This window comes from Erigeron canadensis, chromosome 5 (assembly GCF_010389155.1).
Source record: "Erigeron canadensis isolate Cc75 chromosome 5, C_canadensis_v1, whole genome shotgun sequence".
NCBI lineage: Eukaryota > Viridiplantae > Streptophyta > Magnoliopsida > Asterales > Asteraceae > Erigeron > Erigeron canadensis.
The window spans coordinates 9,029,050-9,053,913 of NC_057765.1; the positions used below are offsets into that span (position 1 = coordinate 9,029,050).

General features: G+C 32.5%; 2 protein-coding genes across 3 annotated transcripts; one reads left to right on the plus strand and one right to left on the minus strand.

The window, feature by feature from the left end:
- The first annotated feature begins 426 nt into the window (after window positions 1-426).
- Window positions 427-4,239, plus strand: LOC122600315 (pentatricopeptide repeat-containing protein At1g03100, mitochondrial). 2 transcript variants are annotated; one of them, XR_006324031.1, is made up of 3 exons: window positions 427-489; window positions 981-3,446; window positions 3,838-4,239. XR_006324031.1 is itself a non-coding variant. In XM_043773023.1 (2 exons), exon 2 carries the CDS (start codon window positions 1,034-1,036, stop codon window positions 3,350-3,352), a length of 2,319 nt encoding a protein of 772 aa, XP_043628958.1. In that variant the 5' UTR covers window positions 427-489; window positions 981-1,033; the 3' UTR covers window positions 3,353-3,592. The 2 variants fall into 2 exon arrangements, 1 of the variants encoding a protein (XP_043628958.1); XM_043773023.1 differs by lacking the exon at window positions 3,838-4,239 and having other exon boundaries at window positions 981-3,592.
- Window positions 4,240-5,057: 818 nt separating this feature from the next.
- Window positions 5,058-8,211, minus strand: LOC122601142 (serine/threonine-protein kinase STY17-like). The gene is made up of 5 exons (XM_043773911.1): window positions 8,020-8,211; window positions 7,378-7,680; window positions 6,331-6,841; window positions 5,343-5,485; window positions 5,058-5,240 (listed from the first exon to the last, which is right to left on the minus strand). Exons 1-5 carry the CDS (start codon window positions 8,209-8,211, stop codon window positions 5,058-5,060), a joined length of 1,332 nt encoding a protein of 443 aa, XP_043629846.1.
- Between the last annotated feature and the right edge of the window lie 16,653 nt (window positions 8,212-24,864).

A 24,864-nucleotide genomic window follows, 5' to 3' on the forward strand; every position in this document is an offset into this window, starting at 1 on the left:
CATATCAAGGATCCTATTCGTCACTCCCACCAGTCATGTTCCAAAACAAGCAACAATATCAACAATTCTTGATTTACCAACATTTATTGCATATACAACAATAACCCAGTTTTTACTAAGGCTCCATTTGTTTAGGACTTAATGGACTTTACAATAAAAAAATTACCTAACTCATTAAGTTAATTAAAGTTGTTTATTTTTAAACTTAATAAATGAAAAGACAACTATATTAATTTAAACTATATTAATTTAATACGTACATACATTAGTTAATCATTTAGTTATTTAATAGTTAAAAAGAAAACCAAATTGACTCGAGGCTTCTTAAATCTCCACCGTTTCACCATACCAAGGACTAGTTTGTTATTTTAAGTAATCTAATTTATTTTTTTATAACGTAATGTTTTTTTTTTATTTAATGTAATACTTTTTTAGTTAATTGGGTGTGCTTTTATTAAGTTCGACCATGTCCGGTCTAACCATTCAAAGGTGAGTCTTTATCACATCAAGATACTCGATGTTTAACTCCCATTGGGATTAGACATTTAAGAAAATAAGTGTTAAAATCTTCTTCATCTCTTGTTTTAACTTTTTAAAATCCTTATTCTTTTAAGAAGTTCAATTTTCACTGAAGAACTTATCAAAAAACCCTTTTTGTGTCAAGGAAATAAAAGTAGGGTCTTCAAATGTTAAAATAAAATGAAATACAATTGAATGCCTAAATTGGCATATGATGAGTACCTAAATTATAAAGTAAATCGTGTTACTTTTCATCGATACATATCACGCATATATGTATGTTTATTTGGGTTTTTCTTTTTCCGCCCGCCAACTGTTTGATTAAATTCCCCTTAGAGCATATCAACCAAAACTGTCTGCATAAAAACTAATCAAGTTATTATCTTTTAATTGCACAAAGTTTCTTTATATAAAGCTTCTGCTTTACATTCTATATAATTGTTAAAATGTTGTGATGCTAGGTGGGTTTTCGAGTTGAGCTTATACGAGTGCTAGAAACTTGCGAAAATTGACAATGTTGGTTAGGAGACTTAGATGTGGGAGGAACTCAAAGGGTCTTCTGTATGTTGTTCAAGGCACGTTTTCTTGCGGTAATTGTAATGCTGACACCACACCAAGATGTCAGAACGAACGATATTCGTGTTGTAGTGAGGTCTTTCATCGAAGGGGTGACGTGTTGTGTGGAAAGTGGCAAAACGGGCAACCTTTTTCGACCATGGCCAGCACAATCTTGGTTCAAGCTCGGGATCCAGCTAAGTTAAGTGAGGAGTTGGAAAATGCACTTGATGAAAATAGACTTAATGATGCCTGGAACTTACACGAACAACACATGAACATGGAAGGATTTCCTAGGAAATCTATAGTAAACAAGCTACTTGTGACTTTTGCTCAAAGTCTGGAGCTTCAGTGGCTTGATAGGTCATATGATCTAGTATTAAAGGCTATGGACGAGCACAAGCAAAACTTGTTAGAGAAGGAAACTCTTATATATTTATCTTTATCTCTTGCAATATACGGGTTACCTGTGAATGCAGCGACTATTGTAAGGAAGTTGGTTGAAACCGAACAGTTTCCTCCAGTGACTGCTTTGTCTGCTGTATTAGCTTATATGTCACAGACCGCTGCCGGTGCTTACCTGGCTGCTGAATTGGTTATTGAGATTGGTTTTATGTTCCAAGATGGGAGGGTGGACCCACGTAAAAAGAGTAATGATAGTTTGATTGCTATGAAGCCTAATACGACGGCTATAAACATTGCATTGGCGGGATGCCTTATTTTTGGCACAAGTAGGAAAGCAGAGCAGCTTTTGGACATGATACCTAGAATTGGAGTGAAAACTGATATTACTATGTTGATCATGATGGGTCATATCTACGAAAGAAATGGACGAAGAGAAGAGCTTAAAAAACTTAAAAGATACGTGGATGAGGCTCATGATTTAAGTGATGGGCAGTTCAGGGAGTTCAATAATTGTTTGCTTTCTTGTCACTTGAAATTTGGTGATCTAGATTCTGCATCGCACATGGTTCTTGAAATGCTTCGGAAGGCTAAGAAAGCTCAAAATTCTCTTGGTATATCCAACTTCAAGTTTGAAGTGGCAAAAGTTGGCGAAATAGAGTCTCAAGCGAGTTTGACCCATGAAAAATTGGCCAATACAGAGAGCTCTACACCGCTCAAAAGACAGACATTGAGTTATGAAGAGTTTTATAGAGACAGAAAGTTTCTAAAACTTGAAGCAGAGGCTAAAGAACTACTCAAGACATTAGTAATGAAATTTCAGACCCGGATTGAACTTATCACAACTGAACACGGCATTCTCCAGCCAACAGAGACAGTTTTCGTGAAATTGGTCAAGGGTTTCTTGGAAGCTAACAATATAAAAGAGCTAGTTGCATTTTTAGTCATGGTAGAGAAAGAGGATTCCCCTGTTTCTCTTGATTGCTCGCCTTTGATTCAGGTTGTCAATTCATGCATTTCTCTTGGATGGTTGGATCAGGCACATGATGTTCTTGATGAAATGCGACTTTCTGGTGTTAAAACAGGCTCGTCTGTGTATTCATCCCTTTTAAAAGCATATTGTAAAGAAAACAGGACAGCAGAAGTCAAATCTCTCCTTAAAGATGCACGTAAAGCTGGGGTCCAGCTAGATGCAAGTTCTTACAAAGCAATTATCGAGTCCCATGTGGATGATAAAGATACTCAAGGAGCTCTACATCTGTTTAAAGAAATGAAAGAAGCTAAACTAGATGGGACCGGTCAACAGGAATTTGATATGTTGGTTCAAGGTTGTGTGGGAAGCGGCGAAGCTAAACTGATGGCAAAACTATTACAGGAAATCAAGGAGGGTCAAACAGTTGACTGTGGTGTTCATGATTGGAACAATGTGATTCACTTTTTCAGTAGAAAAAGGCTAATGCAAGATGCCGAGAAGGCTCTTAAGAAGATGCGGAGTTTAGGGTATGCCCCGAATGCTCAAACTTTTCATTCATTAGTAACTGGCTATGCGGCCATTGGAGGAAAGTATACTGAAGTTACCGAACTATGGGGCGAGATGAAGGTTCTTGCTTTTTATCATGGAATGAAGTTTGATCAAGAATTGCTGGACTCCGTACTGTATACTTTTGTTAGGGGTGGATTTTTTATACGAGCTAATGAAGTTGTAGAGATGATGGAAAAAGGGAAAATGTTTGTAGATAAGTACAAGTATCGTACACTTTTCTTAAAATACCACAAATCATTCTGCAAGGGGAAGACTCCTAAAGTTCAGACGGAGTCACAGCTAAATAGGAGGGAGGCTGCATTGACTTTTAAGAAATGGGTTGGGTTATTTTAATAAATAGTTATCTCCATCTGCCCAAGTTGTGGATCTTCTGGTGTTACGATTAAGTTTTCAGAGATGTAAACAAGGAATATTCCTTGGAGCTCATGTTAGTCATCATAATCTTTGTATTTATTTTATGTATTATGCTAGAGTATTATGTTGGAAAATGGCTTGGATTGGGTAACAGGTCCAGACGCACTCAGGTGTGAATAATTTCAGTGCTTGTGAAAATGAGTTGAATTGGGTTGACCATTCTTTGTCCAGCGTTTCATATTATTTAAATAGTTTTGGTGTTAAGTGTTAACATAAGAATCATATTTTTATAAGTAAAGCAATATAGGTGGGTATAGTTTATAGGCATTTTAACACTCTTATGCCGACTTTTGACCCATCGAACCCATTTGACTAGCTTCTTTTGTAGCTCATCTGAATTATTTACATGTTTGTTCCGTTATCAATTAAATTGAACCCAAATTGATCTGTATTCATATGAACAGGTTAAAATTCTCATGTCTATATGTAATGGACTTGGAGATAACTTATTTATTCATGTCTGGTTTAGCTCATCCTTTATAACAAAGCATGCAGTGGGGAACATGTAGCATAAAAGCAGAGGTCAGAGGTACAAATCCCCGTCCCGATGCCCCTTTAGTTATAGTATTATGCAGTTTACCTTTCTCATTTTGGCCACAGGACAAGTCTGGGGCCCTCTAGAGGGTTGGTTACCCTTTCTTATGACAAAACATGGGACCTCTTTTAGGATTTGGACTTTCTTTACAATAAAACTCGTTGGTTTTGTAAATCCAAGTTATTTATGTTCGATTTTCAATGGTTATGTATATGACATCTAACATAGAATTGATATGTCTTCTTTTGTAAACATAAATGAATATTTTTCAGAACTGTATGATCCCCATGCGACCAAGTTATCTTGAATAAGCTTTGTGTGCCATGTTGAGTCCTTTTTGTTTATTTTAATAACTAATTTCTGCTTTCAAGTTTATTGTTCACTTTAAGTTTGAATACTATCTTTGCTAATTTCTGCCTCCTTTTGGCTGTCGGTGTGAAGTTTCTTATTATATTCCATTGTTGCTTAAAATGATTTCTCCCTCCCTTTCATCATGATCTCTATCTTATCATGCAAACATTAGTAGATGAAAAGAGTTTGAACTAGGACAGGATGTTATACTAGATCCGGCTTGTAGATAACCTTATAGGCTGATATTATCCAGATCGAACAATGGAGAAGCATCAAGTATCTCAGCCACCATTTGAATCATGCAAGGGTACATCATGCTTTATCTTTTCATCTTTTTGTTTTCTTAACTCTTAACTTCTGATCTGAGTAGTTAGATCCTAAAAGTAAGTCAAGATTATGTTGTGCTTATAATTAAGTTTCATCTACTGTGATGTTTAGATTTGTATGGTTTACATCTATCAATTTTTTTCATAGTTTGTCATTACTTTTCCTTTCTTTGTGAAACTGTTTTTACTCATAGGTTAGTAATGTTAATGTTAAATTTTTAGTATTGACATATCTGTATAATTAATGTTACATAACCTTCTGTTATTGTCAACAATAGTTTTTTTAAATGGAACGCAAATCAATTCAACTTTGAAAAAGTTAGGGGCAAAAAAAGACCACCAAGAAGTCTTTTGCTACGTTCATATAGTACTTTATAACTTAAAACTCTTTAGAACTGATTGATGGGAAAATCTATTGAGAATTCTTAAATCTATTAAAAATCATCTTCAGACCACGAGTGATTGTCGCAAAAGATGGTCTGTATTCTGGGTCTTCATCCCATGAGAGTTGAACCAATTCAATCAGATCTTCAATGTTCTCTCCATGCTCCGGTAGGGCTGGTCTTATCTTGCCCTCCCCAACTTGAAATGCAATCTGTTAATTATCAAACACAAAGGTAAACCAGATTTTTATGGAACGTCCTGGATGGAAAAAAAGTGTAACTGGTTGTGATGGTAGTGTGTTTTAGTTTCATACTTTGGAGGGACCATAGTCAGTCTCAATGTATGGGTATTGGCCCGTTAGAAGCTCATTAAGTATGATACCAAAGCTGTAAACATCACATTTTTCATCGTATGGCTCACTTCGGATCACCTCTGGTGCCATGTATACGTATGTGCCTGAAAAACAATATATAGTATTGTATTCATGCCTCAGAAGTTCAAATAGTTGGCTGATTAGGCTTCAAACATGCACCTCACACTTTACAACACAAGAGTGGAGGCATGTAATGTTAGATCAACTGAAAAGTATGGTAGACTGGGGAAGCAGGACCCATGTAGGAAGAACAACAGGCTAAGGCCTAAGACCAAGATATAGTCATACAGTTGATGTGATAGAGTATATTTCTTTTTATCAAAAATTTAAAATGTGGGTTAGGACATGTGTTCATGTTGTTGGTTGGACATTTTGAACTTTAGTATTTAGAACTTTTGGAAATCTTGGGTAACTATATTGAACCTTCTAACAAACTAGGTCAAGTTGAATAAAGTAGGTGTTCATGATGCAATAAAACCTGGTATATGAAAAATCGAATTGTATATTTGCTGGGAGTTTAAAAACTTTGGTTATGGTTCATCCCTCATGGGTCAAAAGGTTCAAATATAACTTCAGCTAATAGAGAAACAGCTCTAGTAGGCCTAATGGGTTGGAAGTCTTCAAAGTGTGTTTTTTATGATTACAGCCTCCTATGTTCTTTTTCACAAAAGATTAGGTTATTATTGTACCCACCTTGTACCAAAACTACTCATTTTGACCAGTTACCCAACCCGTCCGGCCTGCCCATTTAGCTACTTTTAGTGGCTGGGCATTTGCAAAAGCATCATTTTGGGTTGGATCTCTCAATCTGTTACGTTGTGTTGGGATTTTTGTCACAACAGGGTACCATCTTCAACCTTGTTAAAGAATCTCAACATCTAGTTTCTACTTTGTACACAAAAATAACAGAAGAAGATGCAAGTCTTGCCTGTTTCACCCGTAAATGCTTTTTCTTCATCCGTCAAGAATCGAGCATGCCCAAAATCTGCTACTCTCACATGAGAAGCATCATCTATAAATATGTTACTAGGCTTTAAGTCCCTATGTATTATCATAGGTTTGTGTTCATGCAGATATTGCATCCCTTGGGCAATCTCTAGTGCCTTGGCTAATCTCTCCTTAAAAGGGGGGAGTGTAGTGACCCGTTCTTTCCTTCTCTTACCCGGGCCGTGTAGCCAGTCCTTCAAAGTCATGTTTAGGAATTCAGTAACCACCCACCCATGATTTGGTGGCTCAAGACAAGCACCCATTAGCTGGAGCACGTAGGTATGACGTTGTCTGGATAAGGTTTCCACCTCTTGGGCGAAGAAGTTGACTCCATTGTCGTTTAACCTAAAGAAGTCGGGAAATATGCACTTTACTGCAACATCTAAACCTCTCCAGGTGGCTATGTATATCTCTGCTGTGCTTCCTTGAGCTACTTTCTGGTGGAGTTCAATCTTGTACCATATGAAACATTAAAGACAATTTTATAGGATTATGTGCAGTTAATATTTAAATGACATCAAATGGATGAAAGTTTAATTTGTTTCAGCTTTTTTTGGAACGACAGGTATTACATATTTTACATTTCTGTTCATTACTCTAGTTCTTATCAACTCATTTGATATGGGTAGAGGCTACAGGATGGGCAGGTTAGACAATAAATTGATTATATTTCAAACGGGTATTTTCTTGTACGGTCAACAATGGGCCCATCCGGGTGGTTGACCCGCAATCATTTAGGCGTCAATTTGTAGAATCTTTTTAAGGCTTCAAAAGACATTCTTACTGCATCAAGGATATAAATCTTTCAGTAAAATGATATAAGATTGTTTGAATTTAATGTAGTTTGTGAGCGACTTTCAATCACAATGACCGATCTGACAGTTCCCATTTGGTTAATCTCTTTGTTGGACCCGTTTATGATAAAACACAACCCAAGTTAATAATTAAGTCAAAAGTGTTGCCTCCACACATGGGTTTATATATGTACCTCTTGTGGATCAATGTACCATCCATTTAGCTTAGCTTGCTCGATGAGGGCTGAAAGATCAGTATGCTGTTGAACAGTTGGTGGGGTTTGAGGATTCGTGGAAGCTTGAATGATGGCAGACGAGGGACTAGCGGGTGACGATTCTTGAGGGTTATCTTTTTTGTTAAGAATAAGGTTCAAGAACCCATTTTCTTGTGCTACTTGTAGACAGTATTTTAGATAATCTTGTGTTCTTTCCAACCTCAGCTTGTATGTAGACTTCAATTCTTTCTCTTTCTTCACTTGTTTCTGTAGCTCTTCCACCTTCAGGATAATTCACCACCCAAAAGCCAACATCATTAGTAAATGTTTGACAACCTTAAGCTCTTATATTCAACGAACATAGTCGGAAACCAGAGTTTCCATGCTTATTAAAAAGAAAAAATGTAAATGATCAGGGTTAATGAATGTGTTTTGTTTGAAATAAACTGAGCATAAGCAGACGTTGGTCCAACGTGACTTGACTCGGCTAGTTGTGACCCATGCGGCCATGCTAAAAGTTTACCTGTTTTTCTTACCCCGTTTTCATTTTTCATTTGATTTGCAAATAATGTTACTTTAAACATAAGTAGCGATTACATGTTTCACAATATAATGTTTTACCTGAAGCTCGAGTCTGGAGTTAGACTGACGAGGTGGTGAAGCAGCAATGGTTGGTTTCGTCATGCAATCTCCAAAAGCACTACAAAATCCTTTTCTAGAACTTCTGGCTGTGGTGCTGGTACCGCTGCTTGTTTGACGGGAAGAGGAAACGTTGGAGGTAACTGGGATGCTCGTTGGTTGTTGTCGACTCATGATGAGTGTGTTTCTTGAATTCCCATGTAGAAACTAAACTCATGTCGTGGTAGATTGGTGGTTTTATGTGAAGGTTTGGACAAAAGAGATGCTTTCAAGAAGCCAGCAATGGGCGGAGCTTGTAATATAGATGGTTTTGTTTTTAGCATTGGCATTGAGCTTTCTGGTTTTCTTGCACAATACCTACTAATTTTTATATAAGCTTCAGCTTCTTCCTACCATTTTAGTCGGAGTAAACAATAATTGTTTATTTGTTAACTTCTTTTACATCGAAACAACGTCATTTAGTTACTTTCGGCAAGGGGTGATGACACACTCATTGCTGGTTGAAGACTATCGCTATAGACGATAAATTGGATAGAATGGCAATGGGGCATACTGAATAAACTTGTTGATTACTCAATTTACTCCCTAATGGAGATATTAACTTGCTAAGCAATCTTTAAAGACCCTATATAAAATCTTTAAGTTATAGAAAGTAAGTAACTGCTCAGTGACGCCTTTCGCGGGTTTTGAGCCCCAATACCTCGACGGTGTATGGGGGAGGTTAAGATGTAGGCAGACCTTACCTCTACCTAAGTGGAGAGGCTGCTTCCAGTTTCTACCTAAATGGTAGAAAAGGCCCTCTAACCTTTGCATGAGATGAGGATCGAACTCATGACCTCTGTCTCCAGAGGCAAGGGTGTTTACCACTAATTCAACTATGCTGCTTAAAATCTTTAAGTTATGTATCATGTAATTTGAATTTACCGAATATGAGTTTTGTTACATGCGTCTATTTATGTGATAGGAGTACCTGTCTTGTGTAAAGGATTCCTGATTCTTATTACTTAAACATAGTGATCCTCCAGAAAAGACCTTTTAAGTTTAGTTTAGTTCATGAGGACAACAACAATAAATCAACAAAAGTTTAATCTTATCAAAGATGAGGTATAGGATAACTGAAATATAGATAGACTCCTTCCAGGAGTTTTTCATGGAAATGATGTAATATATTTGTTTGCATATAACTTTTCTAATGTTAACAGTAGTTCACAACCTGATGTGTGTGTGTGTGCGTGTCTAGGAAAAAAAAATCACCACGATGTCAGTCAAAACTCAAAACTGACATATAATACAATAGACTTGGGCCCATTTGGCATATTGAAGAGTATCTTGGCTAAGCCCATCAAGGATAACATACTAAACACTGGTGGGCTTAGTCCAAGTTTCTATATTTATTATTTCTCTTTTGGTTTAAATTTTGCATTCTTAGATGCAAATCTTGATTCAAACGTGGTTTTTATTTGGCTGAGCCTCATGCCGGGGTTAATCGACAACAGAACGAACAATTAAATATGAAAACCCTAATAAATTTTTAATTTAGAGAAATATGGTTCAAACTAGATAACCAAATCAGCTTCAAGTCTAAAATGAAATAATCCTAAGAGTAGTACCTTCTTTAATAAGAGAATAGGATGTGAATAGTGTTTTTTTATCTTTTTGTGTCACCAAACAACACATAGCATATATATATTTGATGAACAGCTAAATAACAATTACCTTCTCTAATAAGAAAATAGGATGTGAATAGTATTTTTTTGTCTTTTTGTGTCACCAAACAACACATAGCATATATATATTTTATGAACAGCTAAATAACAATTACTTTCTCTAATAAGAGAATAGGATGTGAATAGTGTTTTTTTGTCTTTTTTGTCACCAAACAACACATAGCATATATATATATATTTTATGAACAGTTAAATAACAAAAAACTTAAGATAGATAGAGTGATAAGCATCTTCCCTTTGACTCAAAAGGTTCTTGGTTCAAGTCTTTGTTGCACCTACTTTGATTTTTTTCTCTCCTTGCTTTTTGAGATATAAAGTCCCCTGAATTTTTGAGGGATGTTTACTTCAGCCATCTTTTGATTTTTTCTTTTTTTTTTTTTTATAGACCATTAAAGTTTGTATTTCATGAAATGATATGTATTTTGTAACTTTTTGGTTTTTATATAACTTATTCTAAATTTTTCACCTTAAATTTTATAATTTATAAAAATGACATATGAGTTGTTTTTTTTCACATGTTTTTTATGCATTTAGCTTCTTTTTTTTTAACTTTTGTTTAATTTATTGCTTTTTTGGCTTTGTATTTTGTAAAAAAAAATTTATACTTTGTAACATTATAATTTTTGTAGAATTACTTTTAACATTATGTTTTATTTAATATTTTATTTGTATGTTCACATTTTTAAAATTTTTTTGTTTTCTATAATGTTTTTAAAAAAGTTTTTAGCTATTTTTTGTAAAATTTTGTTTTATATAAATGTATTCGATTTTTTTTTTTTTTTGTAATTTTTTTGTTCTCTTTTGACTTTTGAGTTTTTTTAAAAGTTATTTACAAATGAATAATATTTCATATGTGGCAACTTTTTTTTTTAACCGATTGTTTTCATATTGAACTAAACGAATACCACCTGTTCTTTTGAAAAAGTTTGAGGTTCTATTTTTTATCAATAAACATAAACGTGCTTCTAAAAGCCGATGCTGCCCATCTGGCGTTTCGGGCTACCTAGTTGGAAAAATTGAAAATGGTTGTATGAAATAGTGAAGAATTGTTAAGACTACTTCCAACGATACTCATTTCCCTTCTTCCGTCTATTATGTGACATCAATATCACATCAAAATTTTGGAGCTAATTAACATACCAACTGACACACTTATTAACAATATCATTTCATTTTTTATATCATTATTATTATTATTATTATTATTATTATTATTATTATTATTATTATTATTATTATTATTATTATTATTAGAGTTAATTACACTTTTGGTCCATGTCGAGGGTTAAAAATTACCTTTTTTCATCCTTACCTTTCATCTGTTACAATTTTGGTCCAAAAAATTTTGTTCCATCAACGCTTTTGGTCCAAATCTTGAAACGGACGTTAATTACCTATCACGTGACCTGCACGTGATGAGTATTTTAGTCTTTTTATTCTCACATGGACCAAAACTGTAATTTAAAAAAAGTCATCCCTAACAAAAAAGAATTCAATATTTTCTAATATTTCATTTTCATTATCTGCATATGTGTATCTTTCATCATCATCAAATAAAAAACATCCTTAACCACAAAAATATCCAGATCTACAGATCAACCATCATCACTAATCTCAATCTATATTCATATCTATATCGATATGTATATATATATATATGACTATATCTATACATACATATATACATCTTCAAAAAAAGACATCCCAAAAAATAACAATTTTCAGATCTTTTAAATCAACAACTATAATCTCCATATATATAATTTTCCAGATTGTATCCTTAACCACAAAAAGCCGCCGCTACCAGCGTAATTTTTTGTTTCATTTTTCCGGCAGAGAGTTAAGATACGAAGACATCACTAGACTTGCAACGTTGCTGCTGTGTTGCGAATGGAGTAGCTAGAAACCCCGACGCTGTTGCTATGTTCCGACAGAGAGTATTGGATCTTTAAATCTGGCCGGAATCAGGCCGGAACTTTTGAATCATTTTCTTTCTTATTATCCTCAATATATGGGACATGTTGGTGTGTCATGGATATGTAGGGAAGCAAAACCCTAACAACCCCTAAAGATTTGGGAATGATCCAGTGGCTCGATTTGTCGGAATTCGACCGGATCCAGTGGCTATTTTTTATGAGATATTGAAGTTGTTTGTATATATGTATGTTCATGTATTTTTTATTGTATCTATATGTATGGAAGATTTTGATCTGAGAGTTTTTTGATCTCTCCTTTATGTATATCAGTATATATATTGTAAATAGGAAAGCTTTTTGTATGAATAGATGTTTATAATATCTTGAAATTTTATTGTTTTTTATATGTAGAAGATCAGATGATGGTAATGATGATTATGATAAACTATTATTAGTTTTTAATACTTAATATTAATACATATATAGATAAGTCTCTTATTACCTAGATAATTACGCTTGTGGTCCCTGGTTTAAGGGAAGGACTAAAATACCCATCACATGCATGTCACGTGATGAGCAAGTTAATTTCCGTTTGTGATTTGGACTAAAAGCGTTGACGCTGCAAAGTTTTTTGGACCAAAACGGTAATATATGAAAGGTAGGGATGAAAACGGTAATTTTTAACCCTCGACAAGGACCAAAAGTGTAATTAACTCTAATTATTATTATTATTATTATTATTATTATTATTATTATTATTATTATTATTATTATTATTATTATTATTAAGAGGTAATGAATGATGAACGGTAAAATTCATGAATAGTGAAACAGGTTGGCAGATAGCAGTGTAGCTGCCTGCTAACCTGCTTAAAATTTTTTTTTTAACGTATATATTTAATGTAACGAGTGTGAAGAAACAAATGATCATCTCTTCACTACGTGCTACATGGTTACGTAAGTATGGCACTTCATTAGTAATTAGTGCCGAATACCACCCATCTTTGTCTTTAGAACTAAAGACCTATTTGAGACAAACAAGTGGGTCCAAACACTTCTAAAAAATTTGTTAACTTTTTAATTCTCACAACGTGTTGGATTATATGGAAGGCAAGAAATGACGTCGTTTTCTCCAACAAGCCGACATGCCCAAGATGGATTATGGAAGAGATCATAGCCACTAGTTTTCTTTAGATATCATCTAGAGCAAAAATAGCGGGCTTAGACTGAGAAAAATGGTATTCTTTTGATTTTTAATTTTTATATCTTTGTACTACTAGTTTCTTGCTAGCTTTTATCAATAAAACTTAGCCGTTAAAATATATATATATATATATGTCAAGCGTTTTTGCGGGTTTAATTATCATATTGTTTTTATTTAAGATTTTTGAAGATTTCGTCTATCTCAATTTTTGATTTGGCTTATCCATATTTTTAATAATTTTTGTTTTTTGTCTTACTCCATATTACCTTTTGAATTTTACCACGTCGCAACCCTTTTTGGTTTTTCTTGCACAGCTAACTTAACGTGGTTTTGCCCATGTATATATATATATATACATACTTGAAACATATCTATCTTTGAGATAATATTTTTTAATTAAACGGATGAAAATTTAACTTAATTACACTAGAATAATAAGTGTTTCAGCTGGACAGTTAAAGCAAAACCTAATTTTACTAGTTATTATTATTATTATTATTATTATCAATCAGTTCTCATTTTATATTGTACACTCCTCGAAGCCAGTCCCATCCAATTCAGTCTTCAGCGTCGCCTAACCGATGCATCCAACAAGCCACTAGCAATGGTTCTAAAAACTGAGCCTCGTTGGTTAATTAAATGACAGGCCGTTAGGAGAAGTCTAATAATCAAGATTAAGTCTTTTTTCAAAATAACTAGAATGCAAACTTATCATATTATTAATACGAGAGAAGCTTACTGTGCGTTTCGGCGGTGATGGGGTGATTGCGGGGTGGTGATGTAATGGAGGTGGCGGTGATGAGGTGATCTATCTGACGGGCTCCGCCCTCGGGTTTGAAATTTCGTCGAAAGTATATCGAATGATCTCTCTAATAAAAGAGCATGAAACTTTAAATACATCCATATAACTTTTATAATTTATCGATGTTTAATTTTTTAGATAAAAGATTTTGAATGAATTAGAAGAATAAAATGATTTATGAAGGAGAGATAAAAAAATTAGTAGCTGAACTTTTAGAAGAGAGAAAGAGTATTATAATTATTTTAGGTAAATATATAACAGATAAAAGAACATTTTAAAGAAGTAATTGTTGAAACTTATAATTTAGACATGAGTTATTTACTTTATAATATAGTATAGATATAGATAAGCGAGAAATAGCTAAAATCTCATTTGGTCTTTCCAAACTTGAACTGTTAAAAAACTATGTTAACTAGGTTCAATCAACTCCCTCTTTACATAAGTTCATAGAAATTTTACATAAGTTCTTGGGAATTATATGCATTATATAACCTTAAATTTTAAAATCCATTAGCTTAAACTAATATAGACAGATGTTTGCACGATGTAGCGACGATGACGGTAGCGACGACGGTGTGACGATGACAGTAGTGGCGACGACAATGTGTAGTGGATCTAAATTAATTGATGTAAGAAGGGTTAATATGGTTATTTAAGGGTTGAAGGATCTATGTTGTAAGTTATTTCAATCAAGGTTCTGGAAGTCGCTAATCGTTCCCAGGTCGGTTGACAAGCAAGTTGGGAGTACTCGGGTGTATGCGGTGAGTACTCGGGGTCAAAGTGGCCAAGTCGGGGAGTACTCGGAGTAATCGGCTTACTCGACAACCTACCTTGTAGCGAGTACTCGGAAAGTACTCGGCGCTACTCGGTGAGTTTTACAACAGTGATTTCAATAAGGGTATTATGGGTATATAGATAAAGATGTTTAAATTAGTGAATAAAGAAGAGAGGTGATATGGTCATTTTTAAAGTCTTAATTACAAAAAGAGGACAATTTGATTTTATTTTTTAGAACAGCAAGGGCCGGATCACCGATATCCTGACTGGATACTGTGGACCTACCCGATCCCCTCCCCCCTGCCCGCCCCACCCGGTAAAAGCTCCACGAAAACCAAGACAAAATCCTGACGGGCAATCACAGGCCGAGAGTATCGAATCTGTGACCTCTTGGACAAAATTCCAGGTGTCCAACCACTGAGTTAATCAGTGAAGGACAAGGACAATTTGATTTATATAGTAGTATAGATAACTTTTTGCACCGACCACCTAAAATGCCGTCTTCCACCGGTTTTGGGTCCCAATACCGTCTTCGACGGTGTATGGAGAGGCTGATATGTAGATAAACGTATCTCTACCAAAGTTAGAGAGACTGCTTTCAGTATCTACAAAATGTAAATAAGAACCTGCAGTCTTACTAAGTATGATGATCAAACCCATAACATATGTTTACAAGAGGCAAAGGCTCCTACCTGGCCGTATTCTTCTATATGCGTTATCAAATCACGATATCTTTTTATCTTATATCATCGCTGTCTATACGACTAACGAGAGACTATTCAAATCTACCAAAAATCCAAGAAATCATCGGAAATCATTTTACCCTTATCAGTTTGTCACTCTAAACATATATAACATGTATTCAACTACAAAAGAAAAACAATTATCATCTTATAAATTGTAATTGTTTGTTTTAACCTTTTTCTTACTATATACAAAACAGTGGTCTTCTCCATTCACTTCTTGTCTTTTGATATTGTACTGTTTTTTTGTTCTTTTATTGAAATGACAAAAATTTACTGCTTTATTGATGATCGAAGATAGAGTAGAAACATGATCATGTTGCTTTTACTTTATTGTAGTGTGAATTTGGGAAAGTTAAAGCTGCAAACAATCTCATGGAAACTCACCTCGGGATCACCAAACATAACACCCTCTCCCTTCCTTCTCTTTCAACTTTGTCTTTATATATTTTCACTTCCACTTTCAACATTTTTCTTTTTTGTCCATTAAATTTAATTTTGTTTAAAGTTTAATAAAATGTAACGTTCGATTACTCGAGGTTATCTATTTCTAAGAAAAATCGTTGCCCTAACTAGAAGCATACTTGTTCTAAATTTGATTAAGATTTGTGGTCACCAATCTGAATCTTCATCTTCCAATGTCATTAAAAGGGATTATGTTTCACTCCTAAAATCTTGTATCACATTAAAAAAATTCACGCCTCATCTATCATTAATAACCCCTAATAGCATTTTTAATTCATAACAACCCATCACTAGTTTAGGATCCATCACATCCTCGCTCAACAAAAACTAAAAGAAATCGTTATGTTTCAGTTGTTATCAGAAAAATAAATGGACTCGTTACAAAATAATTACGAGTCAGCCTTTGTGATATTGGCTCGTTATCAAAACAATAACGAGCAAATGATGAATAATAAGGATATTGTGGGTACTATAAACAAGCTCATTGGCCTAGTATATTTAATCAATCTAGCTACTTCATACTAAATTTATGATTTCACATGCTTTCAACATTATTATGTTGCTTTTACTCTTTCATGTTCTTACACTATATGATTTTGTATGGAAATTAATTTACCAATTAAAGGAATTATTTAGGATCTCCCCATTCAATAGGCTAAGCAGCTGGTGTCAAGTTTATGTCAAATTTATTGGAGTCACAAATCAACTCGTATGAGTCGAGTCAAAACAAAATGAAAACAAGACGACTTAATCGGCAGATCGATTACTTGACTTTGCTCTAGAGTCATCTGAGTTTGATGAACTTTTAGCTATAAAAATACTAATATATGAAAATATAAATATATACATGATTTAATATTTTGACTTTTACATTCCAAATCACAGACAAAAATCAAGTCTTTAAAAACAAGTCGACAACTATATATGCATGCGGTAATATCATTTCTTTCCTTTTGGCATTGTGTGTCATGCAGCATTGACATCTGAAATCAACATGTGTATGCCAATGCAATTAGAATTTGACATGTCATTTGATGATGTTTAGATAAAAATCCTTTATGATCATCCCTTTGATGATAAGTGTTTAGTTGACAACCATATAGTTTGGCATATTTAGACTTTTTGGCCGGTACGAATAAGTAAATTTTGGGCTCAAATTCTCGTCATATGGAATAATCACCACATGTTTTGAATCAAATTCTCGCACATTTTCGTGTCATGTTCTCGGAACTTTAGTTTCACCGCGTGTTCTGGGCTCACGTTCTCGCGAGCTATCTCCAAGAGGACGTGAAAATTTCATGTAATCGTGGGACCTATATGGTTTTTTTTTTTTAATAAAAAAAACTTGCCTTTTTTTTTTTTTTCTCAACCACTTTTCATTCATTTGTAAATACACATATTTCAAACATTTTACATAATAAACTCACCACAAACTCTTTACACTCAATTTGTTAGGATTTGTAATGTTATATTTTTATGATTCGTAATATTTTAGCATCTTTTTTTTATCATAGTTATTGTTGTTGTTGTGGTTATTCTATTTTCTAGTTTTGTGACTTAAAATAAATGAAAATTGTGTACCGTTGATACGGTAGTGAAAGGTTGATAATGTGAGAATGAGACTTCCTTGTTCTTAGGTTGAAATTCTAGTAAACTTAGTGGAAAATAATGTGACGTAAAATTGGCACTATAAAGCGTGATAATTTGAGTTCTTTATAAACTGAGTCCTATGCATAGTTTGATCATTAGCATACTCTCAAGTCTCAATTCTTATTATTACAGAATACTATATTTTTATATGTATGATTATTGTGGTTGTGGTTGTTGCCGCGGTTGTAATTCTTTTAGCATAAATAATGAGGGAAATAGAGATTCTTTGGTGTGGGCCTGTGGGGCACTACTATTATTTCATGAATGAAATCAATACAATCTTTGCATGCTTCTCATATACTAATCATGCTTATGTTCATGAATTAATATCACATTAACTTTTGTGCTTATAGTTTTTATTTTTTATTGTTAAACTATATAATAAACATCCAATTATAACTGAACAATCTATATTATTGTTTAAGTTGACACTGTTATTCTGGATTCGATGTCAACTAATTAATTAAATTTGCTATTTTATATATAAATTAATATATTTTTCTTTCAAAGCATCTTGTTTTATTGATTTTTATATGATTTACACATTTTTACTATATTGTTGTTTACTTTGTATCAAAATTAAAATGAACTGTCAATGAATTGGTGGCTCATTGGTAAGGTCTTATACTTTGAAAAAATCAATCAAGGTTCGAATCTTACTTCCTATATTTATAGTAGTGGATTAATGAGAAGGGGGGGGGGGAGGGTCTAGAGTCCTGAGTTTCATTCCAGACATGCGTGATTCAAGCTCCGCATATTACCCAATGGGGTGTTACTGTGGTTTTCAAATGCTAACTATTAACAACTAACTCGTTGTTCAAATAATATAATTTAAAATGAACAAACTATATTATGGTTTTATAGATTTTTATACGATTTGAACATTTTTATTAAGTTCGTGCATTAAATAAAGATCGATTTCTATTCGTACATACTATAACTTTTTAGGATTAGTTGGTTACATTTGGCGCACCTAACCCATATGTTTATAAACTTGTTTTTTAACAGAAAATAAAAATTTGAAGAAAAACAAACCCACGACCAATTCGAGATTTGATAAAATCTTTTTTATAATTAAATATTGGGTGTAAAATTATGAAACCAAATCCGAAAACAATAATCAAACAAACATGCATATATATACCACTCACATACATGTTTTGTCATACGTATAATTATGTTTAAAGTCAACTTATTTAACTAAAATGTAAGCAAACACCATTATGGGGTGTTTGGTACGAGTGAATGATATAGAATGAAATCAACAGAGAGAATGGAAAGAGAATGGAATTAGAAAACATGGAATGATTCTTTTGTTTGGTATAATTAGAGAATTATTATTACAAATTAGAAATCAACCACTTCTCTTGTTTGGTCAGGTTAATTATAGATAATGGAAATGACTTTTTTTATAAAAAAAAAAAATTTGGACTTGTTTATAATTTAAATCTTATTGAAAAGGAAACTGAGAAACTCTAGTAGCAACTTATCCAAGATCGTGTTTTTCTGCTGCAAAGATTTCCTCTCAACAATATTATCACCAAGTCCAAGATTGCCACTGATAGCAATATCATGCACAGATTTCACAAACTGAAACCCATCAAAAAGATGTATATATCGAACATTGTAGAAAAAACAACAAAATATGATTTACCTGTGTCATGAAGATATCAGTGAGAGCATCATCATATAGATTTGAAGAAGCAACGATTGGATTATTAGATGAGATTCTGGAAAAAAAATTTGAGCCGCCTAATGTCAGAGAGGGGTTAGGTTTCCTAAATTTTTTTAAAGTTTTGATCATGTGCAATGCACATGACGTTGCATATTTATACCCTATTACCTTTTGCTCCATCTGTTGATTCCACCGCACAAGTGGCTCTTGTCTTAAATTGTCATTCACCTCCATTCTTTTCTATTTTGTAAAGAATCAATTAGGCGGAATGGGAATGGAATTTTAATTCTCACATTCCATTCTTAGTTGCAAACAAACAAGAGATACATCATCGATTCCATTTCCTAACATTTCATTCCCTCCTACCAAACACCCCCTTATTGAATGTCCATCTAATATATAAATTCTAAGTATTAACTATTAAGGAATAAGGATTGTAAAGACTACTCCCTCTAGTCATTTAATTAAATGTCCACATTTACATTTGGGACACTCCGGTGAGAACACTTTTAAAATAAGAACGGTGAGAATACTTAAAAACATCATTTTGATGCATTAAAAGTCCATAAAACTAACATAGTGCTTAACTAATTATCATTATTTAAGTGTTTAACAACACATTGATCCGTCAAAATTGAAAAAATCACATTTCTTTTTTGTGCATCCATCTTGAATGCATATTCATCAATATGATGCATCCAATAAAAAACGAGATTTTTTCGATTTTGACGGATCAATGTGTACACTTAAATAATGATAATTAGTTATGCACTATGTCAGTTTTATGGACTTTTAATGCATCAAATGTAGTTTTTAAGTATTCTCATTTGTTTCCATTTTAATTTCGTTCTCATTTGATTATCACCCTTTTTATATTATATGTCCATTTTTAAAAAGAACTATATTGAATTACTTTAATAATTTTTTTCTATGATACCTCTTACTAATATTATGGGGGACACACGGTCTTTCCTAGCAAAATATAAATATATGTATAGCCTCTATATTTTAGTCTATATTGTACTTAAAGTTTTATTATACTAGCGTACATACATATATACTAGTCTCCAAACGTGCCCTATGGACAAGTAGTTTCAAATTATCTAGTTTATAGATTTTGCTTAAACATAAATTTATATAAATATATATTGAAAAAAAAAAACTTGTCAAATACATATAAATCAACGGCTAAGACAAAATTAATATACAAATACACCTATTATGGGTTTCAAAATAAGTTATACAGTAAAGACCGACTATTCTAAAGGGCAGTTTGGTTCGTAGAATGTTTTTAAAGGAATTGAAATTTGTTAAAGGAATTGAAATTGAAAGGAAATGGAATTTGAAAGTTTTAAAATCTGACTTATGTTTGGTTGACAGAATTCGATGGAATTCAATTAAATTTTTTTAAATATAAATGATGTTAAATGACAAAATTAATAATAATAATAATAATAATAATAATAATAATAATAATAATAATAATAATAATAATAATAATAATAATAATAATAATATGATTTATATCGGACCTACCCCCAGCTTTATTCCCAACAAACCCATCGGAATCATATTTGTGTCTTCCAAAATTACTTTACCAAATTCTTGCTTTCAATTACCAAGTAAAAACAAGTAAAAAAAAACAATAATCTTTTATTATACTAAATCACAGTTGTTCTAATAATTTATTGACCAATCACAGCTCTCAATTTCTTAATGTTGACTTTTGTTTTCAATTTTGACTTTAATTTACACTTTTTTGTTTTCCATCACAAATTTACACTTTTTACCCAATAATTTTAATATAATAAATAAATAATAATAGCTTATATTTATCCAATAAAATAATAACTAATATATATCCAATAATATGTTCTATCATATATATAAATTACGATTTCTTAATGTTGACTTTTGTTTTCAATTTTGACTTTAATTTACACTTTTTTGTTTTCCATCACAAATTTACACTTTTTACCTAATAATTTGAATATAATAAATAAATAATAATAACTTATATATATCCAATAAAATAATAGCTAATATCTATTCAATAAAATAATAACTAATATATATCGTTTTATCATATGTATAAAAATAAATTAAATTTATTGTAAATATATTAAGATTTTAGTAGTGGTTGTATTTGAATTGAACACTCAGTATCTACTTATATCTTTAACTTTTACTTTATAAGCTTTTACGAGTTACATGTATTAATATTTAATATTAATAATGTCGTAAGTCTCGTGTCCAGTGTTGGACACGGATCTAAAATCTAGTTTGATACTAAAACGTTCATTAACAGTAAGTTGTTAGTTTTATTTTACCCACATAAAAAACCTTAATTCCACTCATAAGCAGCACCAACGGGGTGGTTAATAGCCGGAATTTATAAGCAGCAGTCACGGTGGTGGTGGATGGTGTTCAACCGCGGTGGCCGGTGAACAGGGTTCTGGTATTCAGTCGATTGATGAAAAGAAGAAGTGAGTTGAGGGACCACAGTAGTTTAGTGGCGATGGCAACAGTGGTGGTGCTCAGTTGACGGTGGTGAGTGGCGGCACAACAAAAAGTTTATAGTTTTGTCAAATGTTAGAATCAACGCCGTATCAAAAGTGTTTGGTGTTCAAGTCTTCAAGAAGAAACAAGAGGTTTGTAACTTTGCTCAAGAAGGGTTTATTTGTCAATATTTTGAATTCCATCGGAATTCAAAACTTTCCATTGAATATGTGAAGGAATTGTAAATTCTTTGTTTTGAGGAATTTGAAGGAAAGTTTGAAATTCCAATTCTATAGGTTTGTCCAACCAAATATTAGAAAGTATGGAATTCAAATTCCAATTCCAAAGAATTTCTAAGAATTCAATCAACCAAACACTCCCTAAGTGACATGTCTTATAAATCCCATCTAAATTTTCCATGTTCAATGTAAATATTCTTTTGATTTAAGTATAACCTTGCTCAAATCGTCCAATAGCTAGCCCTCATTGTAAACTTGTTGAAAAAATCGGGCCATTTTGGGGCATATAGTGGGCCTCCAATGAAGAGAGCATTACACACATAAATCATAGCATATGTAATAGGACTAATTGTTTAAAAAGTCACTTAATTTGTCAGAAATATCTGTTCCGGGGTCCGAACAAAAAACTTATCTATTATGAGAAACAAAACCGGCTAAAAGGTCTTTTGTGAGACTGTAGCGGCTGAAGCATAACGTGGAGCCGGTCATTGTTTACTTGGCCTCCATGTATATATCTTGGACCCCACTTAAACCGTATTTGTTAATTATATATATATAACACTTGCGGTTTCTGTACACCAGCGGTATATAGAACTATAGAAGTTTCATGTTTGACATACAACTATTCGCACCATGTTCTGGGTTAACATCATCTCTTAATTCCTTTTCTGATTCATTATACAAATTTGTAACTTTCCTTTGCAACATGATTCTGATTATGTTCACGGTTTCAGTTTTCTGACTCGTTGATTTTTGGTGGCTAATGTTTTTTCCGGCGAACTTTTCGGCAAGTTCTTCTTGAAAAAAGTTTTCCTCTCCGTCAAAGATCTTATTTTTAGATCTATTTTGGTTTACTTCCATATGGGTATCCTTGATCTTTGTAAGTTTATGAATGGCGTGTATATATATATATATAGCTTGCAACTTCCAGCAATTCACCGGCCACCATCACCATATCTTGATTTTTATATAGGTTTTTTCCAATGTGCTCTGGATTTTATATATATGATGAATTGTGTATATGAGGATTAGAACTTAAAAGAAACATACATATATCGATGTATGTATAATAGATGCAGGGGACAATCATTAATTTAAAGTTTATTTTGTATTATTTAAATTAACATAGTGACATGGAATTTCCATTTAAGAAAAAAATTTTGAAAAAATGAAAAATAACAAATAAAAGTTAACCGGCTACCTTTTGACTGATCCTCTAAGGACGTTTTAGCCGGTTTTGTTCCACACAATAGAGAACTTTTTTGTTTCGACCCCATACTAGGTATTTGTAACAAATTGAATGACATTTTAAGCAATTAGCCCTATATAATAATCCAACAACATGAAAAAAATGGCATAATAAAAATATCAAAAGATAAATGTAGTTACAAACTTACAATTAATGGAGTCCTCATTAGCTCAACTACACAGTATCATAATAATCTATAAATCGTCAAAACAACAGTATCATATTTTATCAACTTATAAGTTGACATTACTGTACTAATGCAAAGTATCTAGACTATAAGTTGGAGTGAAATATAAATAATAGTGATATCGAGAGAATAGAGAAATTGGGTTAAAATAATCAAAAACATGTATTTTAACAAAAAAAAGTTTTTAAAAAATCCTAGAAAAAGCGTCCAAAGGAGAGTTTTAGGCCCTAAAAGGGAGATTAGGGATGCCAAGTGTACCCCAACATCAGAAGATGAAAAAATTTGTATGACCAATATCACAACTTAATCAATACGAAAGCTAAAGAAAGAAACATATGAAAATTAACTCCATATAAATATTGAATCCAGTTAACCTTTTTTTTTTCCAACTTTGGTTAAATATAAAAGTTACACTTAATCACAACTTAATTAATACGAAAACTAAAGAAGAAAATATATGGAAATTAACTCCATGTATATAAATATTGAATTCAGTTAACCTTTGTTTTTCAACTTTAGTTAACTATAAAATTTGCAGTTTGTTATATTTAAATTTAAAACAAACACAAGTAACAATTTTATACTATAATTACGAAAACTAAAAAAGAAAACATATGAAAATTAACTACATATAAATATTATCCAGTTAACTTTTTTTTTTCTAACTTTAGTTAAATATAAAATTTGCAGTTTGTTATATCTAAACTTAAGACAAACACAAACAATAATTTTAGACTATATTTACGAAAACTAAAGAAGGAAATATATGAAAATTAACTTCATATAAATATTGAATCTAGTTAACTATTTTTTTCAACTTTATTTAAATAAAAAATTTGATGTTTGTTATATTGTAATATCATTAATGCCAAGGCCAATGAACAAGGCACGTGGCACTGTTCTATTGGTCTCGTCTGTATCCCGCGTTTTTCTCAGATTTTGCCATATCGGATTCCGTTAAGGTTATTTTTTGTTCGGTTTTTCTTGGTTTCCTACATAGTTTCTTTTTGCTTTTGTGTTTTCTTTCTATTGGTCCACCAATACCCCGCGTTTTTTCGGATTTTGCTATATCGGATCCCGTTAAGGTTATTTTTCTTTCGGTTTTTGTTGGTTTATTACATAGTTTTTTTGCTTTTGTGTTTTCTTTCTATCGGTTCATCGTATACCCCCATCACTATTTAGATTTTGCCATTTTGGATCCCGTTTAGGGTTTCTTCTTGATGTTCATCATAGTTTTTTGGCTTTTGTGTTCTGAATTAATATATTGATAACTTTTACACAATATTTAATTTTTCCTTTGTTATTTCTATTTTCGTTAAGGTTATTTATCTTTTGGTTTCTCTTGGTTTTTTTATACCTTTTTTTGCTTATATGATCTCTTTTATTGGTTCATCATATACCTCGTATCACTATTTAGATTCTGACATTACGGATCCCATTTTGAGTTTTTTCTTTCGTTTTTTTTGGCATGGTTATCAATAGTCACCATGCTTATTAAAACTTGACACGTCGCATCGGTTATAAAGTGACACATCGCACGTTTCCTATAGTTTGGATTTTGCCACATTGCATCCTGTTTGAATTTTGTCACGTCTTTTTCTTTTTTAGTTTTGTTTTTCCTTTTCGGATTTTTTATTACGGGTTACTTCTTTTGTTTTTTTCACACTTTTTAATTGTCATTCAACCTTATTGTG